The following is a 17821-nucleotide window of genomic DNA, read 5'->3' as shown; positions in this document are numbered from 1 at the left end:
CGGGTTGAACCGGGAAAATGTTTGATGGCACCTGTTCTATCGGTCCCTGAGACAGCGCCTTTGTTCCTTCACTGATGCCATCGATTGTCGACCACACCCACTCATCGAGTTTAAACTCTGAGGAATAGCTCCATTGCTGGCATCCTCCTTTCCAAAAAATCACCCGAGCAAAATATACACACAAGACCAACGCGTATATTCAACAATCCAATATTCTAGTTTCCTCTCAGTTTCCCAAGCTACATGGACTTTGATCGTTATAGCGAGGTGTTGAATTTATCCAGTCAGAAAGACCGAAACACGCTGTGGAATCGATGAGAGTCCACGTGAAAGTCCAGTGAGTTCCTTATATTATTTTCGTCTACATTATATATATCCATTAGCTTCAAAGGCAAGTCCAGTCAGATAAATCAAGTTTGATATCTCATACTTCGTTACAAAGATTCATACATAATGATTATTTCCGTGGGATTTGATACAGCTGCCAAGACGACGAGGTACGTCTAGATGTAAAACATGCTATCTTTCAACTTCGCATGAACACCTGCGCCCCACATCTCTTTCGCAGCATTGAACACACGTTCTTTCTCCTCCTTGCCTGCGTTATCATTTCCTTTTTCTTTCCCTTTTTTCTTTCCCTTTCCCTTTCCCTTTCCTCCCCCTGCCTCAGACTCAGACAATTTGTTTGGTCCTGCATTCAAGAAATCGTTGATATAGTACCGTCCTCTCTCACACGCAAGGTCAGCATAATAGGCCGCAGGTACCAGACTGACAGCCTTGGTCGCGCGTGCGTATAAGTAACTAGTTGTATGCGTCCCTTGCTGTATATTGTCGGCGTCAAGAGCATTCTCGTCGTATATGACGGTATAATGCGTGGGTTTGGCAGTGCCTTGTAAACCAGCGTGGGCCTGTAGGTAAAAATCATAGTCGAATCTAGATATTCACAGACATCAACCATAGTGGACAAGTCATGATCATGAATGGCACTTACACAGTGGTAACACCTTTATCCACGACTGTTCCAGGTCGCGTGTTACCATTCTTGTCTGCAGAGTTTGATTCTATGGGGAAGAACCGCGCATGGTGACGTTTTCCACAGATGACAATGGTGAGCTTTGGTCTATATTTCTTAGAACTGTTGCTCATTCCCCTAAAGGAATCGAGGATTAAAGGTAACTCCTTTGTAAGCACTGAATCGAATTGCCCCTAAAGTGCACGTCAGATGCCTAAGATTTGATACGAGCATGATCATAACTACCCACCTCTGATACACCATCGCGGAAGACATAGACCCTAGCTGGGAGAATACGGTTTTTCTCCTGCCAGAGTTTAAGGCGCTCTTCCATCATCTCTGCGAGATCAGTGATCATCTAGAGGTGCGTGAAATGAGCAAAGATTACTGATAGAATATTATGGTACGTTACTCGCCTCCTTTCTGCCCTCCTGAATTCGCATGCTAGCCGGGAATTGCACAAAACTATCATCGACACTCGCTACCACAGCTGCAATCGACGGCGTTCCCTTTCTGCTGGCAGGTCCTGGATGTGTGACATCCATTCCGACAACCATTGTTTTCTCTTGCGTGAGCCACTTCATGCTATCGGGGTCCAGCCGATGGTTCGCCCCTCCCAGCTTTGTATTCAATTTAAGCGCAACATTAGAAAAATATTGGTCCAGACGTCCCCCCGGACCGAAGACCTTCTGTGTGAGCAGCATATGGATGGTGTGTATGCCAAGCTCGACGTCGCAGATACGCTTGATTCCTGGGTAGATGTGGTGATCATGCTTTTGAAGGAGGACGAGTATGAAACTTTGGTCCCCAGGTTCTACATTCTCATTGATAGTTTGGCGAACCTGGTCCAAAGCCGTCGCTCTCGCGGCGTCCTTGAATTCGGGTACCAATGGGTTTGTGAACAGCACCTTCGGTTGATCCGGCATCGTCATCCCACTTTTCCTGCACTTGTCCCTGAATCCCATCCATATCCGCCGTACCTCGTTCTCGTTCCAGTTACTGAACCCATCACGAACGACAAGGACACTCCAGCTCTTGACAACACTTCCTTTCTGGAAAGTGACTTCTAGTATATTCCAGCTCCCTCCTGTCACATTCGGAGGTTTCCCACTTTTGTAGTACACTTTGGGAGGTGGAAGCTCTCGTGCAGGAATAACTGCCATCTGGTCGCTGACAGAAATACCAAACGAGCTCATAGGGTCGTTTATCTTATCTTGCGTTAAGGCGAGAGTTTGTAAGCCTTGGTTAACAATGATTCTGGCATTGTCGGCGGGACGTTTGCATGCATAACGAATCATGTTTTGCGTCTCCATAGTGTTAAGTTGACCTCTGTAGGGTTCTCCATCTTCAATTTCACAGAGTTCTGCAGGTACGTAAATCGACTTCTTTTCATTTCCGATGTCAACAACAGGCACATCATCTGGATGCTCGAGCGTAATGTTGTATTCTGTGTAGTGGAAATAATAGAGAAAACTAATTAGCATCTCGCCTCGGATTCAAAAAAGAACGAACCTTTCTCGATATAATTCTTAACAGAAATCCTGCCATACTTCTCGTGATGAAAGAAAGTCTGATTTGCCGAGGTACTCTTTATCTCATACACATTCTTCCTCATCTTATAACCCCTATACCTCATCGTAACTCTAAGCCTTTGTGGCAGCGTTTTTGCCATAGCGCCCTTGGACTTGTTACCAAACTGCAACATCGCAGTTGCCAAGTTGCATGGCTTATAGAACGCGGTCATGCACACATTGACGTTGACCATGAGTTGCTTGTAAACGGGTCGGACGGATACGTAGAATCCCAACCAGGCTTCTATATGAGTGCTTAACGTTATCTTGTCTCGAGGGTCTGTGGACTTGAAGAAATATCGGTTCTTCCCCACACGAACACCAGTTCGAGAAGCGTGTTGCTGAAGTATCAAGTTAAGGCCAGATATAAGGGGCCCTGTGTCGTAGTCACGAGATGCAGGATTGCACTCGAGGTATCTAGAGAAATACGTCGAAAAATAAATTTGTCAGGGTTGAGTTGCATACAGACAACAAAAACTAAGTCGACTCACTCGGACAACTCTTCTTTAGTGTCAAGTTCTCGAACATAGACGACCGAGACTGTGCACTCTTGCGCATTCGAGGCAAGCGGAGGCTCGCTCTCGCCTTCTCTGAAATATTTAAAGCGCACATCAAGTGGCTGGGGCAGTAGCTTCGCCGAAACCATCCTTTCACTGCTATCATGTGCGACGAATGGTTTGAATTCTTGCCATTCCGCACACTGCTCCAACAACCAAAATATCCTCTCTTTCACGCTTGCCTCCTCCTTCTTGATGCTAGGCTCAATTTCGACGCGGTAGTCGTAGAACACACCGATCGGGACTCTGACAGGGAAGAAATTGGCACGGACGATGGTTTCGCTCCCGAGAGTCCCATATCCTGGCCTGTGCGGACGCTCTGGTTTGGGGACGACCGAGAGCTGTTTGAATGAAGAGACAAGTTGGTCGATTGTTTCGAGGCGTTTGTCGACAATAGCTGGCCCTGGATTATAAAGGACATTGTCGCTACTGGCCCCTTGTCCTGGTGGCCTCCTTCGCGCAGTGCTGGGACCCCCACCCTGTTGTGCGCCGCCCCCACCTTTCCCAGCGCCATATCGACCGGGATTATGATTACGCTCACCACCAGGCCCTCTCCTTCCATCACCAAAATTGCCCCCACCTCCGCTGCTAGTGTTTTTTTGAGTGTTCATTTTCCAAAATATGGAAGAGTTCTTGAAGCTTGAACTTGAAGCTAAATTGCTTATGACGAAAGTAGATCTAGCCGAGTCAGGACAGACTCGCAAGCGGCGAGACTTGCCGCCGGGAGTGGGTCAATTCTATTCCCACGGGTTTATTTTGGTTTGCTTGCAGGTAGGACGCTACAAACAAGTATCACAAAACCGTGTATGTTTTCATATTATAATCCTTTTATCTACGCTCACTCCTAGAAATCGCACACAAGTCAACCACGTTATACTACCACGGTTACATTTTTGATGTTATTCAGAAGAGGGCTTAGGCAGCAAAGGTTGGGAACGGATGAAGACTCGCATGCCAGGTCATGCACTATTGTCTAGGGTGTGTTGGAGTGAAAGAAGACAAGGAAGCATTGTGCATGGTTGTCGTATTCATTGATCCGCGCGATGGACTCCCACGTCAAAGGCCACCGAAGAAATGCTGGTAGAGATCGAGCAGCCCAAATCCTCCAGGATGGTGGATAAATGCATAGTGGTTTGGGGCGATCCATGTCAGTTTTGACAAACTAGTTCAAAATATCTTCACTGCACTAATATGTGTTTACTATGCCTGGACAGCTGTTGATAACGGTACATCAGTTGAGAATGGCATTATCAACGCATTATCAACAGCTGTCCAGGCGTAGTATACTATGTAGGAGCAACACGATGTGAGCATTCTCTCTCTTAACTGCAGAGTCGTTCATATCATAATTTTAATAGCGCTAGTTTTCCTTCAAAATACTACTCCTATCATTGTATGACGGAATGTAGGGCGCAGCGGAACGAAATAAACGGCTTATCAGCCTGATGATCACTCGATTTTTCATTACACTTCAATACATCTCCTTATGCGCATTTACTTCTGCGTCTTGTATTCCAGTGGCTTTCTTCCACCCTGTTCTCCCGGTCATATACATGCGTGCACAAATGGTCGCGGTTGTTGCAAACCCGGTAAGGACCAACTTGACGATAGGTTGCAGAGGAGGGGCAATATATGTCGCCAGCTCCTAAATTGGCTTCCCGCGTCAGGGAAGGGTGTACGTTATTGCTTTTTAGAAAATACGCACTGTAAGCTGAAAGTAATCTTGCTGCTCACTGATGTAGAACTTGCCATCCCTTTCTTGCAGTACAAGACGGACGAGGAGACTAGAAGTTTGAGTGAGTGCATTTATCCAGCTCCAAGTCGCTGCCATCTTATATTGGCTACAGGAGACGGACTTACCTGGAAGGACGTGCCCTGAAGGGGCTAAATCGTGGCCCAAAATTCTGTTCGACAAGTATTGTCATGACTTTCGCCTCCTTGTTGTAATCTATGGGCGAAAGAAACAGGGTAAATGCGATGTATTTTCATCAATGCAAAAAGCTAGGTTGGTTCGCACTTAATTCTTTGATTATGGAATCTGTTTGCGGGGAGAGGATGCGGTACCATTCGTAAACGCCGATGATCTTGTCGCGCGAGCCAGGTGCAGAAACGACATAGCTGAGCGGATGAATCAAGGAGGCAGTAGGAGTGTAGTATTTGAGCACGGTTTCGTGAAGGATCTTTGGTGCGGACGCAGTTGTAAGACTGTGTAAAATGGTGGGTATTTCTTTTTCAGGGTTCTGCATCGTTGTTGGCGTTGGCGGGTACGTTGAGCTCACTGTATGCGACGATGAGGCGGGTCCAGAGCTGGTCACGAGGAAATGTCTGGCTTTTCTGTGACGACTGACGCGGTGTGCATGGATGACGACGTGATCGACGACATGACATCAGACCCCCTGAGTGCGCTATATGAGTAGGTTAACTCGCAGTCTCTGGCCGCCATTCCCGACATATCACCATGCAGAACCCCCAAAGAGAGATTGTGCAGATCGCTCAGCTGCTGACTTCGTCTGCTGAGTCCGACGCACAGCAGAAAGCTGTCCTTAATTATTTTACCACCAACGCCTCCCTCCGCGACCCGCTCTGCGTCGTCGAATCCAGTCCAAACTCGCGTGATACGATTCTTGGCGTATACCAGTGGTATCGTATCCTCTCGCCCAATACACGCAGCAATATCCAGAGCATCTGTCAATTTTATTTTCTTGTCTTGACCCATTTCGTTCTGACATGTACTTGCACAGTATATGACAGGGAGCTGGACTTGATCGACCTGGAGATTGTCCAGGTTTTCAAAGCACGCTTCAGCCCATTCAAACCTGCCGAATCCCGGTCAGTACAACCCCACATCACTGATGCCAGCCTGCTAATCCATACAATCATTAAATCAATTCTTGCAGGTTTTTGATCCGTCTGTCTATGCGAGAAGACAATGGTTTGCACTATATTGCACGCCAGGAAAACTTTTTACAGCCTGACGTATGTCCATTCAGTATGCCGTGAATCTCGTTAGCGGCTCATTTTATTCATCAGGACGTCTTAAACATCCTCATACCTCCTCTGGCTCCTCTCCTCAGGCTAGGTCTCAACGCTGCGGCTATCGTGTACAACATGAATGCACGAGCCCTCCAGGCAACCGGACTCTGGAAGCCTGATCCCAAATTTGGGACTAGAGTCAGCGGAAGGAGCGTGCAGGAATCAAAAACGAATTAAAATAAATGAACTCAAGGTAGGCTCAAAATGAGATGGTTATACGGACCTGCTTTTTAAATCTATCATTAAACTTGACTCACTGAACGAACTTTGTATTATTAAATATGTCTGCATGTATCAAATAGCGATTACATTTCCTTAACAACATTTACGGTTGATGAGTCGATTGCCTACACAAGACTTCGCCTCCAGAAGAATGATTTGAAGGAAGATGGGTGATCCTTCTAACTTGGGGATGTTGACTATTCAAGTTGGTCCGGTGCCCACCACGCGTACTGGGGTGTGACATGTGACGTGTGACATTCGACTGTTGACCTCGACATCTTCGTCCTCACGCATATACCCACTGATAGTTCATTGATTTCTCTCCAAGGACGAGACAAATCGGCATTAAGAATGGTGATATTGCTATCAATTCACAGACATGGTCATATTCACGGATTCAACTAACCAAATGTTATCAATCACCTCAGATCCGCTTGGTCCTACAAAGATTCTCATGCGGTTTGTAAAGGTGGCAATGCTGGACCGTTCCCAGCGCTAACGTCAAGACGGGGATCATTGACAAGTTTCAGTGGCGCAATCGCGGTGGGGCATTGTTTTGCCATTTGACTGGATCAGGTAGCTTTTTTACCGACGCAGACGGTGGTCTGTTTCCTCGAGGCATCCGCCACGGTCTCATGCGCCTGCGGAGAAGGCTATCTCGTTCTGATCCACGTAAAATCAAAACAAAATGCAGAGGTAAGCATTTCATCCTAGTTGCGTGTCGGTGCGCGACTCGTTCTCGTGAGAGTGGAATGCTAATTTAAGTGGGCCCTTGCCTGACTCTTTGAGCGTGATTCTCACTTTAATGCTTGAATGAGTGTAGCAGCCCCTCGAGGGTTGCGGAGTGAGTATCGTATGACGTGGTTGTAGGTGGTTGGTTTTGCTGCGACCAACCGCCTATTACCACGTTCTCTGAGAGTTTGGAATGGGCCCATTACAACAGCCCAGGCGCCGTGTACGTGTGTGTAATGCCTATTTTAGCAAGGCGGTGTCGGTCGGTCCATGCTCAAAACCGAATGCATATAAACCTTGCGCACTCTCATCGTGTCGTTCAAGCAACAACAACCTCGATTTCTTACCAACGCATTCAAATATTGTCGTATGAGTAACCGTGGTCAATCTAGAGGTGGTGGTGGTGGTGGTGGTCACAGGGGCAGAGGGGATGGAGGCCGCGGTGGTGGCGGTGGAGGAAGAGGAGACTTCAGAGGAGGTGGCGGAGGTGACTTTAGAGGAGGAGGAGGAGGAGGAGGAGGAGGGAGTCGAGGAGGATTCGATAACAGAGGTGGCGGTCAAGGAGGTCCTCGCGGAGGGTTCGGTGGGCAACGAGGTGGTCCTCCTGGCGACATTATTTTTGCAAGGAGCACGCCTGCTAATATAGACCAGCGTCTCTCCTCCTTAAATCAGCTCGTCAGCTCGTTCAAGGAGCTATCAGTCAACCCCAGTCCCGAGCGTCCCCCCAGACCAGGATTCGGGACATTGGGACGTGAAATCACCCTGCGCGCCAATTTCTTCCCCGTCAAGATTCCAAAGGGGGTGTATTACGACTACCACATCGATTTCACCCCCACCACGGATATCAAGAAGATCAAAGCGAGGTTGTTTTGGCTTCTTGAGCAAAGCACGATGAATGGGTGGCGGGAGTTTATCCCGTTCGTGGCCCACGATCGTAGCGAGAGGCTGATATCAGCAAAGAAGTTGCCGCAGCCCCTTGACGTGCCTATCAAATTCTACGAAGAGGGAGAAAGCGGGCCAAAGGCTAATGCCAAAGTGTACACTGTTTCAATCAACTTTGTGCGCGAGCTAGACACGAGCGAGCTAGTAAAGTAAGAGTGTTGATAATCCAATCGTGTTATTCGTACCCTCTGTCTCTAACTATCTTTGTCTAGACACCTCAGTGGAGCTTCCCAATTTCGGGACTATGACACTGGCCCGCTCATATCTGGACTCAATTTGGTTCTTCAGCAACATGCCGGTCGAACCGGTTACCGCGTAGGCCAAAACAAGTATTTCTATCCTTCCCAAGAAAAGCAGCAACTGAGTCTCGGAGTCGAAGCCTGGAAAGGTTTCTTCATCTCTGTGCGACCAGTATACAAGGAACTAATGGTCAACGTCAATGTCTGCATGACTGCATTTTATACCCCGGGCAATCTAGCCAATGCCATGGTGGCGTTCCAGCAGCAAAGCAGGGGAGGAATGCCTCCGCGCTTCGTGCAAAAACTCAAAGTAGCAACGACTTATCGTGGGTATAAGATGAAGAAGGCTATCTACAAAATTTCAGGAACAACTGCAAGGAAAAGTATCTTCCAGTGCGACGAATATGGTGGTCGAATATCGGTTGAAGTTTATTTCAAAAAGAGTGGGTTAATTTGGCAGTTTTTCTCTCGTGGTCGAGGGTTCCTGTTAACAATGAACTTGTTTCAGAATTCAATATAACACTCCGGCATGCGGACGACCTTCCCCTCGTCGATCTTGGGAACAAGGCAAAGTCCATGCTCGTCCCCGCTGAATTATGCGAAATTGAGGTCGGGGAACCTTTTAGGGGTAAACTTAGTGATAAAGAGACCGCTAGCATGATCAAGTTTGCATGCAACCCACCCGCTGTCAACGCCAACTCTATCGTCAACCAAGGGCTCCCTACGCTTGCTTTGACAGCTGGCACACGCACAGCTCCTGTCGAAGGATTCGGTATTTCTATTGTTAATGACATGGCGGTCGTCCCTGGTCGGGAGCTTCCCCCTCCAAAACTCAACTATCGAAACGGGAGACCGCCTAACGTGAAAGATGGCAGTTGGAACATCTTGGATGTTACGTTTCACCAAGGAGGTGTCGTCAATAGCTGGTGGGTTCTGGTTGTGAGGGATGGTGATCAGGTATTTGGTGGCTCCGACGATCCGAAATTAACTGGCATATGGCAAGGGTTTGGGAACAAACTCAAGAGCAGTGGGATGGCACTAAATTCTAAGCCGATGATCTTGTCCACCCTTGCTTTAATACCTGTCCATCAAGACCCAGGAAGGATACGAGCGATTGACCAGATTCGACAAATCATCAAGGCAAAGCTAGGCCCGAAAAAACCGAGTTTCATCCTTGTCATCCTTTCGGGGCGCGACAACTACATATACCCTGGGATCAAACGACTCTGTGATGTCGAACTTGGTGTACACACCATCCACATGCTCACAGATAAGGTGTTGAGGGACAGCAAGAAGCAGGACCAATACTTTTCAAATGTCGCTCTCAAGGCAAACACGAAGCTCGGTGGGGTGAATCACAAGCTCGATCCAGAGAGCATGAAGTGGCTGACGACGAAGCGAACCATGGTGGTTGGCATGGATGTCACACACCCTGGGCCAACCAGCGTTGCGGGCACACCATCTATTGCGGCAGTAGTGGCTAGTGTTGATAGTACTTTCGTCCAGTTTCCAGCAAGTATGCGCATTCAGAAAAGCAAGCAGGAGGTGAGTTTCTCCACTATAGCGTTTCCAAGATTAGCACCGAAGGTTTTTCTTAGATGATAGATGCGCTAACGTCCATGATGGTGGAGCGATTGTTGGTATACAAGGCCAAAAATAAATGTTTGCCAGAAAGAGTCTATGTTTATCGTGACGGTGTTTCTGAGGTGCGTTTTTAATACTATGTTCCTGTTTTACTTGTCTAATGTAGTTTTAGGGCCAATTTGATGTGGTTCTCGAGAATGAGCTTCCACAAATTCTAGACTCTTTCAAGAAGTTGAAAGCTGGAACGGAAGCTAAACCTGAGGCGTATAGGCCCAAGCTCACCATCATCATCTGTGGAAAGCGCCACCATGCACGATTTTACCCTACCGACTCTGCTTTCGCAGATAGGAATGGCAACACACGACCAGGCACCGTTGTCGACAAAGGCATCACTGCAGTGTAAGTAATTTCCAAATTAATTAGCAATCTGAACTGAACAAAACCTCGTTGACAGGTTTGACTTTGACTTCTATCTGCAAGCCCACGCTGGACTGCAGGGATCGGTCAAAGCAACACATTATACCGTGATATACGACGAGAACCGCCTTGGCGCCGACGAGGTGCAACAAGGGACAAATACTATCAGTTACTTGTATGCCCGTGCAACCAAGGCTGTTAGTCTAGCACCTGCAGCTTACTATGCCGATCTGGCATGCGAAAGAGGCCGATGCTATATCAATGACTTTTTGAACGCAGATGATAAGCAGTCCAGTGCGGGGACAGTAAAGAGCAGTGGAAAGGGGCGGGGAAAATTAGACAAAGAAGAGGAAGAAAAGCGAGTTTTCGAATCCGCCGAAGCTATGTGGGGGCAAGGTGTACACGAAGATTTGAAAGATAGTATGTTCTATATTTAATCCTTGTAACCGCCTGAGCTATGTTATAGCTATACTCTAGACTATTCCTATTCCCATAATTTGTTTGTATCTGTAGATATATACATCGAAAATCAACTAAAACGATGTGAACTCAAGTGAAGAGACTTTGACGAGGATGCGAATGCAACGCTGGTCACCCTAGGACCAGGAATAATAACCTTGCGGTTTTTATTTTCTAAACTTAGGACGCTAGTTCCTTTAAGCGACGTTCTGCATCCGCCCAGTCATCCATGGAGCCTGTTTGCCCAAGCCACTCCCAATTCTTATTGATAGCATCTTTCAGCTGCTCAAGCCCATCCTCATCTGACCGGTCTTCGCCATCGTAATATCCAGGCGCCATGAAGTCGTACATATACCCAGTGATAGCAGCACTTTGGGAGATATGCGTCACAGCTGGTAGTCGGATGTCTTGGTAAATACGAAGGACGTCGGGCAAGTTGCATAGTGTTGTGAGGTTATGGGAAAGGAGTCGACCAAGAATGAAGGCATCCTGAATGATGTGTCGTGAGTGTCAGCATCACTTTGTTCATTTTGTCCATACCTCAATAGCTTGTCCTGCACCAGCCCCAAAATGGGGTGTCATGGCATGGCACTACATATTGTGTTTTGAGTGGTGACAATGTCAAGCGAGTAATTTACATACTGCATCACCGATGATCGCAACGCGTCCCGAGGTCGAAAGTGGTAAATTGTTCGTTACATGAAGCGCCCATCTAGATGGCTTCTCACAACACTAATGGAACATCAGCAATACTTTGTCATCTAGACGAACCCTCCACCTTACCTGAAGAATAGCTCTTGCCTCTGGCTCGAAATTTTCGAAAGATTTTAAAAGTTCCTCCTCTGACGCGTCCGAGACCCAGTGTCCTTCAAATTTCTTGCCGATATCTTCAGCCTCGGTGTAGAAAGCCGCTACGTTGACAAGTGCGCCCCGCGAAACAGGATAAGTAACGATATGCTGATCAATGAAGGGAACGTCACTATCAAGCAAGGCACACCGAAAAAGGTGAGTACCAACCTTTTCCTTACCACAATACTTATTTTACAAGTCAGTTGACGTATCTTGAAAAAGAGAATCAGAAGGACAACACCCACAAGCATCATATTCTTTGTAGCTGAATTTCCCGGATATAATTTCTCCAAATTTTCAGTCGGAATCAGTGATCTATAAACGATGGTTCCCGTCCACATAGCATTGACATATTCCGATACATTTTGCAAACCAGGTAGACTGGCCTTCGCCAGTCCCTCGAAGAGTGCTCTACGCGTGGCAGATCTAATCCCATCAGCGCCAATAAGCACATCTGTTATTGCAGTGCTCTCGTCAGCGAATTTCAAGGCCAAGGCCAAGCCACCAGAATCGTCCCGTGCATAAGCTTTCAACCGCTTCATGGTGTGGATTGTACAACTTGATGGCAGATGTCGTATCAGAAGGTTTACCAAGTCAAGACGATGAAGGCTAGACGGCTCATCTAAATGTACCCAGAACTTTAGCTTCAGCCGAAAACGCAAGGTGTTATACTCACAACCAAAGAGTAAGTCAAACCATTTAAAGCCTCCTTCAAGGATATCTGATTTCCGGAAAGTGGGGCCTGATTAAAATAAAATAAACTTAAATCTTTCACTCGTATTGAAGGTGAAGGCTTACCATATGGATGACTGGTATCAGAGGAACGTGTCGTTACTTCACTTAGTTCTGAGTACAAACCTAGCTCTATCATTATCTCCCTCGTCCTGCGCCAGACCGTTACTCCTGCTCCTACCGTCGTAATTTCTGCCTGTGCCTCGTATAGATCAATAGGTATGTCTGAATATTTGCCGAGGACAACTGCGAGCATTAACCCGCCTATTCCCGCACCACTAGTAACAACCACAGACCTGAGAAATATCCTTGAGAGGGATTGAAGAGGAGACTTACCAGATTGCTACACGAAACTTGCCAGCGGGAGACATGAGAAATAATAGCCCGGATAGACTGCTTGGTAGTAAGAACTTGTTAGAAGTGGTGCAGCCTTGAACTCGCTGTGGTATCTCATTATATATTTCTTCTCTGTGAATCATGTCTGGATTCAGATCGGACCCAGTTTTGGTCATCTGGTTGTCTTCACACGACACGACCGACTAAGCCAATCGTAATAGTGTCAACTAAAAAACATGGTGTGAGCTCCAATTGAATACAACTTGGTCAGCTATACGTCCGCAAATACGTATCCTGTCCGGTACTAGGATGACTATTCATGATTATCCGCTGCAGAAAGCAAGCCTTGATGTTGAGATGCTGTAAGAAGTTGGTGGTTAGGTTACACAATAATAAGTCATACGCGGACGTGTTGATCGGTATGACAAAGTCCATGTGGGTAAGCATCTCCTGGTACGTGCTCATAGGCTCATAGTTTTTCCCATGAATGCCAGCCAGTTTTCTACTTATTCCGAGTCCTCCTCAGGAAAACTGTGCAGGGAGTATGATATTGAGAACTGGTAGTCATTCTGTAGCCTTACTATAAGTATAATCACGGTCCATAAGAAAGCATGCACTTCTCTCCAGTCTCGAGCCAACTATGGCAAGCGCTTCCTGAACACCACCTTCGCCTTTGGGTTAGGCGACGACATGACACCGTATGTTACGTTGGCAGGTCGTACACCTTTATCCTCGAGTTTGGTATCATATGTCACAACAATGTGCGCAAGCATGGCTTTCATCACATTGGAAATGAAGAATCGTCCTGGACTAAAATGAATAACATGCAATGAGCTCAGGTTACAAAGACAAAGCCGAAAAGCACGGACCAGGCATGCCTTCCCAATCCGAAAGGCAAGTACTCCGAGTTGATAGATGTCATTTGGTTCCTTGGGTTTATCCCTTCTCCATCTTCAGGGGCAAAACGGAACGGCTCGAAAGCATTGGGGTTGTTGTATATCTCATTGTCGAGGTGTGTGGGAAAAGAGGCAATAGAAATGAGACTTCCAGCCGGTACGACCGTACCATCAGAAAACGTGAAATCCTTCATAGCCTTGCGCAGCATAGACACTTGGAGGTATATGAGACCAAGCGAAAAGTTCCACACAAATCCCAACATACCAAAACCAATACACTCGAGTCTCAGTGTTTCCTTCAAGAAGCTGTCTACCTTGTGCATTCTTGCCAATGCATCCTTGGACCAGCCATCTTCTTCTATCACAGTTTCGACTTCTTTGCGTAGCTGATTAATGTACTGAGGGTATGCAGCTAAATAGAACAGTGCATGTGTGAAAACCTATACTCAAAAGATGTTTAACTACTTATGCTTGTATAGGAGCAGTGATATGAACATACCATCGATGAATCCTGGCACATGCGTCGAGTTGTCAGCCGTAATCAATACAAGACTTAAGAAAAGTAGTTCATACAGAATTCGCAGTAAAATTAATTGTCATGATACGTATGGCAAGGTTTCGTACTGAGCGCTCTTCTCCCTTTGCTTCATCCATGATCCAAGACAGCATGTTGTTCTAAAGTCATGGTGGTAAACCGCTTACTGAGACAATCCGTTTGAAATTCGACGAACCGGTTTTTCAGCCCAACCACTCCCATACTCATCCAAGCACCTCTGATGTTCCTCTACGATAGGTCGTAAAATCTTGATCCCGCGCCCCAAGCTACCAGCCTCCGTCATAAATCTTGTTATGAAGCTAGAATTAGATTTTATTACTATAAGCTCTTCTGAATCTCTGACGGAATAACAACATACGGCGCCATGAAACTAGGTAAGAGATGAGTTGCAACTGCTTCTTTGATTACGTCAGTGGTGATTTGCAGGTTAAGAGCTATCCATTCGGGATCACGGCCTGGGCATAGACCAGTAAAAAAAGTGGCACCAGTTTTAATCAAAAAGTCGACGCATCTTACATAGAGGGAGGCCAACAAGAGCACGATTACTCGTTCTACATATGATTTGGTGGATAGCATCCATGGCAGGTATGCTTACCCATTCTTAACAGGGAGTGTGAGAGAAGAAATAAAGAAATCTATATAGACATACCGTTACCCTTCAGTTGAAGGACATCAACGAAGGAAGTCGTAATTTCATCTCGAATGTCTGCCAACTGAGCATCTAGACTACGAGCGAGTTGAGCTACCTGATATGTTGTCGTGCGGTCCACTTTCAGATTCTTTCATCACCATAATAGTGTTTTAACCCAAGTATCAATGGAAGGTAGAGCCATCGAAATGGTACGTACACAGCTGACAGCTCCGATGGTTGAAATGTGACCATCTGGAGCTTTTTTCATGTCTTCTATAAGCATAGGGCCGCTCACAATAATATCCCAACCGGACCAGTTGGCAATTTTGAAGGCCTTGCCTTTATACTATGAATGATATGTTATATAGATATCTCATGGTGTTGATAGCACTCACCTTAGAATACCCTTCTTGTATTATCTCATGAGCACGAAGATTGTATTTAAAAGCACCCCAATAATACGAGAAAAGACCATTTGGTCCAACTGTTGGAATGGCGTCGAGCTGGAACAATTGAATATTTGATTACCAATAGCGAAAAATAATCATACCTTGGACTCGGATGTTTTCAAGTACTTGGAGACGACAATAGCGAGCAGTAGCGAACCAACGAAAGCGACTGTGTAACTCATGAATAGTAGTTACTTGAGGAGCTGATTTGAAAGGGTTCTGACCTAGCTAAATTGAGTTTGCCTACTAGTACGACCCTGAAATATCTGTTGTTCGGATCTGGGCCTGAGTTAGTCGCGACTAATTCGAAAGAGAATCTCTTCAGAATAATGCGGCAGCTAGCAGTGGTTCGGAGTTGTAACCATATCAGGGTTCTTCGGATCAGAGTATGCGACTAAACCTGAGTAAGTAACTAGTAATTGCTTGTCCCGAGGCCTGGACAATGCTGGCAGCCATTTTACCACAATGTCTATTCGGCCTAATGGCTTGAAAAACGCTCGAAATTATGGCACATTTACATGGTCAGTCTCACCATGTTCCCCTTCATCTACTTCGTAGAGAATGGTCCTAGTATGAGCTTAATCATCTGGACCTCTGTGAGCGTCTCCGTAGGACTCCTCGCTGTCTTGTACTCTTGGTTGAGAAAATCTGATGGCTTCCATTACCTTCCTGGTATACCTTTCATTGGACCACCGTCTTTCTTCACACAACGCGAAAACTTCCTTAACATGGCTATCTCGGCCAACCGTGCTGGAAATACATCCAAATTTCTTATACGCGGCGTATGGGCTTTTCATTAGCATGACTGACTTTTATTAATTAATCTTGTATAGCAAGAAATAATCATTGCCACCGGGAAACAACCTCGAAAGATATTTTATGGAACTAGGTCCTTTTGTGTCTCGGAGGGCTACCAAGTTCTTTGGGGTCAAGTCAGCCTTCTCTTATATTTTCTGTTCTCGTCGCAGATTCTGATTGTCTATGTCGCAAAAAGGCTTCTAGTCTTGATGTAGCAATTCAGCAAAGCTCGTTCAATCACAAGTACTCTGCCTTTTTCTTGAAAAGGCTCCAAATGCTTTTGCATCGAGATCGTCTCCAGAAAGGTGACTTTGAATTGCTTAGAACTTAACTTGGCTTCAATAAATAATCTGTGTTATACGTAGTCATTCCTGAACTTTTCTCCGACCTACAGACTCACATGAGTTCATGGCCTCGATCTGGCCGCATCGACCCGTTCACAAGTGTCTACAATGTATGAAGCACAGTTAATGCTTCTTATTTAACTCGACGTCTGACCCTACAATTGTTCTAGCTCGTCTTTCATCTGACCATACGTACATTAGGTGCCACCGAAGTAACATTTTTATTTATTTTGATCGATGGACGTTCTCAATTTGAAGCTATTGTTTTAGCTCGCCGATGATCTCGTTACTGTGGAGAAACTTGCTGAGCTCTTCTGGAACTCGGAAAACGAGTTCAGCTTTATTCATGCTGTTGTACCTTGGATTCCATCCCGTGCCAAAAAAAACAGGGACAAAGCTATTAGCGCACTTTATGAAATCTTCGCTGATACCATCAACAAAAGGAAGGCTGAACAAAGATCTGAAAATGATGCCGTGCAACTTATGCTGGACCAGGGTGACACCGTTAATGAAATTGCCCCGGTGAGTTTGTTGACATATATCTTCCTTAGTCCTGACACTCACCTACCTTGCTGGTCGGATTGGTAAAGTTCCTGATGTGGGCAATTTTTATTGGCACTAATACGACGTGAGTCTTTTTTATCACATAATCTGTCGCTAGTTGCTTAACCTGATGTTATCTTTAGTGGTATAGTCGTGTGTTGGATCCTAATGTACCTCAAAACTCACCCGTAGCTATTCGTTTTTTTTGCTCGCTCGCTTTGCGTTGCTAATATCACTACCACTAGTGAATGGGACGCCAAGGTCCGCGAAGAGTTCCAAACACTGCTCAATGAATACAGCACGGACTCTACTGTTCCTATGTATGCTCGCCTTTCGCAAATCCCTTTGGATGCATGGGAAGGCTCGTCGCCTGTGATGGAAGCCATCATTACTGAAACGGTTCGAATGGCTATGAGTGTACCTACCATGCGTCGCAATTTGGGCGAAGATATTGAAGTAAATGGCCTGAGAGTCAAGCGTGGCGATTTCATGTTGTACCCTATGGGAGCTGAGAACCTCAACCCTGACAATTATCCTGACCCGTTGAAGTGGGACCCCGCACGGTGGGCTGATCCGACGAAACTAGATCGAGAGCGGTCACAATGGACGTATCTGGGTTGGGGTGCTGGTGAGTAGACGTCTGCCTCTTCAGGTATCGCTTCTGGGACTCATCGCCATGTTTTCAGGTCTACACCCTTGCCATGGTATGCGGGGTGCAAAGCTTCACCTGAAAATCACCACAGCTCTTTTCCTTCCCTCATTCGAATATTCGCGCGTTGACAAGAATGACAATACCTTCCACAGCATTCCTGAGATCAATTACAGCGATGCGCGTCGTTTCTCACCCAAGGGTGAGGGTCGCTACTTGCACTATAAGAAGACAGCGGGAATATAGGGTAATTGAGCTTCATTGCTTGGT

The 17821-nt window shown here is 46.3% G+C and overlaps 6 protein-coding genes across 6 annotated transcripts; 3 read left to right on the top strand and 3 right to left on the bottom strand.

Moving 5' to 3' along the window:
- Nucleotides 1–421: 421 nt before the first annotated feature.
- Nucleotides 422–3751, bottom strand: SERLADRAFT_362489 (uncharacterized protein; the record flags this gene model as incomplete). The annotated part of the gene is made up of 6 exons (XM_007320471.1): nucleotides 422–933; nucleotides 992–1206; nucleotides 1263–1370; nucleotides 1420–2459; nucleotides 2525–3000; nucleotides 3084–3751. The coding sequence occupies 6 exons, from the start codon at nucleotides 3749–3751 to the stop codon at nucleotides 504–506; spliced, it is 2937 nt and encodes a 978-aa protein (XP_007320533.1).
- Nucleotides 3752–4257: 506 nt separating this feature from the next.
- On the top strand, nucleotides 4258–4634 carry SERLADRAFT_472224 (uncharacterized protein; the record flags this gene model as incomplete). The annotated part of the gene is made up of 2 exons (XM_007320470.1): nucleotides 4258–4446; nucleotides 4499–4634. The coding sequence occupies 2 exons, from the start codon at nucleotides 4343–4345 to the stop codon at nucleotides 4584–4586; spliced, it is 192 nt and encodes a 63-aa protein (XP_007320532.1).
- A 507-nt stretch (nucleotides 4635–5141) lies between these two features.
- Nucleotides 5142–6492, top strand: SERLADRAFT_472219 (uncharacterized protein; the record flags this gene model as incomplete). The annotated part of the gene is made up of 5 exons (XM_007320469.1): nucleotides 5142–5357; nucleotides 5436–5827; nucleotides 5882–5969; nucleotides 6038–6116; nucleotides 6171–6492. The coding sequence occupies 4 exons, from the start codon at nucleotides 5599–5601 to the stop codon at nucleotides 6348–6350; spliced, it is 576 nt and encodes a 191-aa protein (XP_007320531.1).
- Nucleotides 6493–10948: 4456 nt separating this feature from the next.
- On the bottom strand, nucleotides 10949–12720 carry SERLADRAFT_440027 (uncharacterized protein; the record flags this gene model as incomplete). The annotated part of the gene is made up of 8 exons (XM_007320468.1): nucleotides 10949–11257; nucleotides 11309–11359; nucleotides 11411–11500; nucleotides 11552–11803; nucleotides 11863–12239; nucleotides 12294–12359; nucleotides 12416–12627; nucleotides 12686–12720. The coding sequence occupies 8 exons, from the start codon at nucleotides 12718–12720 to the stop codon at nucleotides 10949–10951; spliced, it is 1392 nt and encodes a 463-aa protein (XP_007320530.1).
- A 603-nt stretch (nucleotides 12721–13323) lies between these two features.
- mox12 (putative monooxygenase) lies at nucleotides 13324–15399 on the bottom strand (the record flags this gene model as incomplete). Its single annotated transcript, XM_007320467.1, has 12 exons — nucleotides 13324–13495; nucleotides 13555–13795; nucleotides 13847–14021; nucleotides 14081–14092; nucleotides 14155–14256; nucleotides 14313–14424; nucleotides 14481–14592; nucleotides 14654–14737; nucleotides 14787–14916; nucleotides 14986–15114; nucleotides 15164–15271; nucleotides 15319–15399. 12 exons carry the CDS (start codon nucleotides 15397–15399, stop codon nucleotides 13324–13326), a joined length of 1458 nt encoding a protein of 485 aa, XP_007320529.1.
- A 351-nt stretch (nucleotides 15400–15750) lies between these two features.
- mox11 (putative monooxygenase) lies at nucleotides 15751–17797 on the top strand (the record flags this gene model as incomplete). The annotated part of the gene is made up of 10 exons (XM_007320466.1): nucleotides 15751–15999; nucleotides 16051–16149; nucleotides 16212–16320; nucleotides 16381–16469; nucleotides 16530–16571; nucleotides 16630–16881; nucleotides 16950–16987; nucleotides 17046–17090; nucleotides 17148–17530; nucleotides 17589–17797. The coding sequence occupies 10 exons, from the start codon at nucleotides 15751–15753 to the stop codon at nucleotides 17795–17797; spliced, it is 1515 nt and encodes a 504-aa protein (XP_007320528.1).
- Nucleotides 17798–17821: the final 24 nt, after the last annotated feature.

This window comes from Serpula lacrymans, assembly GCF_000218685.1.
Source record: "Serpula lacrymans var. lacrymans S7.9 unplaced genomic scaffold SERLAscaffold_9, whole genome shotgun sequence".
Classification (NCBI taxonomy): Eukaryota; Fungi; Basidiomycota; class Agaricomycetes; order Boletales; family Serpulaceae; genus Serpula; species Serpula lacrymans.
This window is presented reverse-complemented; position numbering and strand designations above follow the sequence as displayed.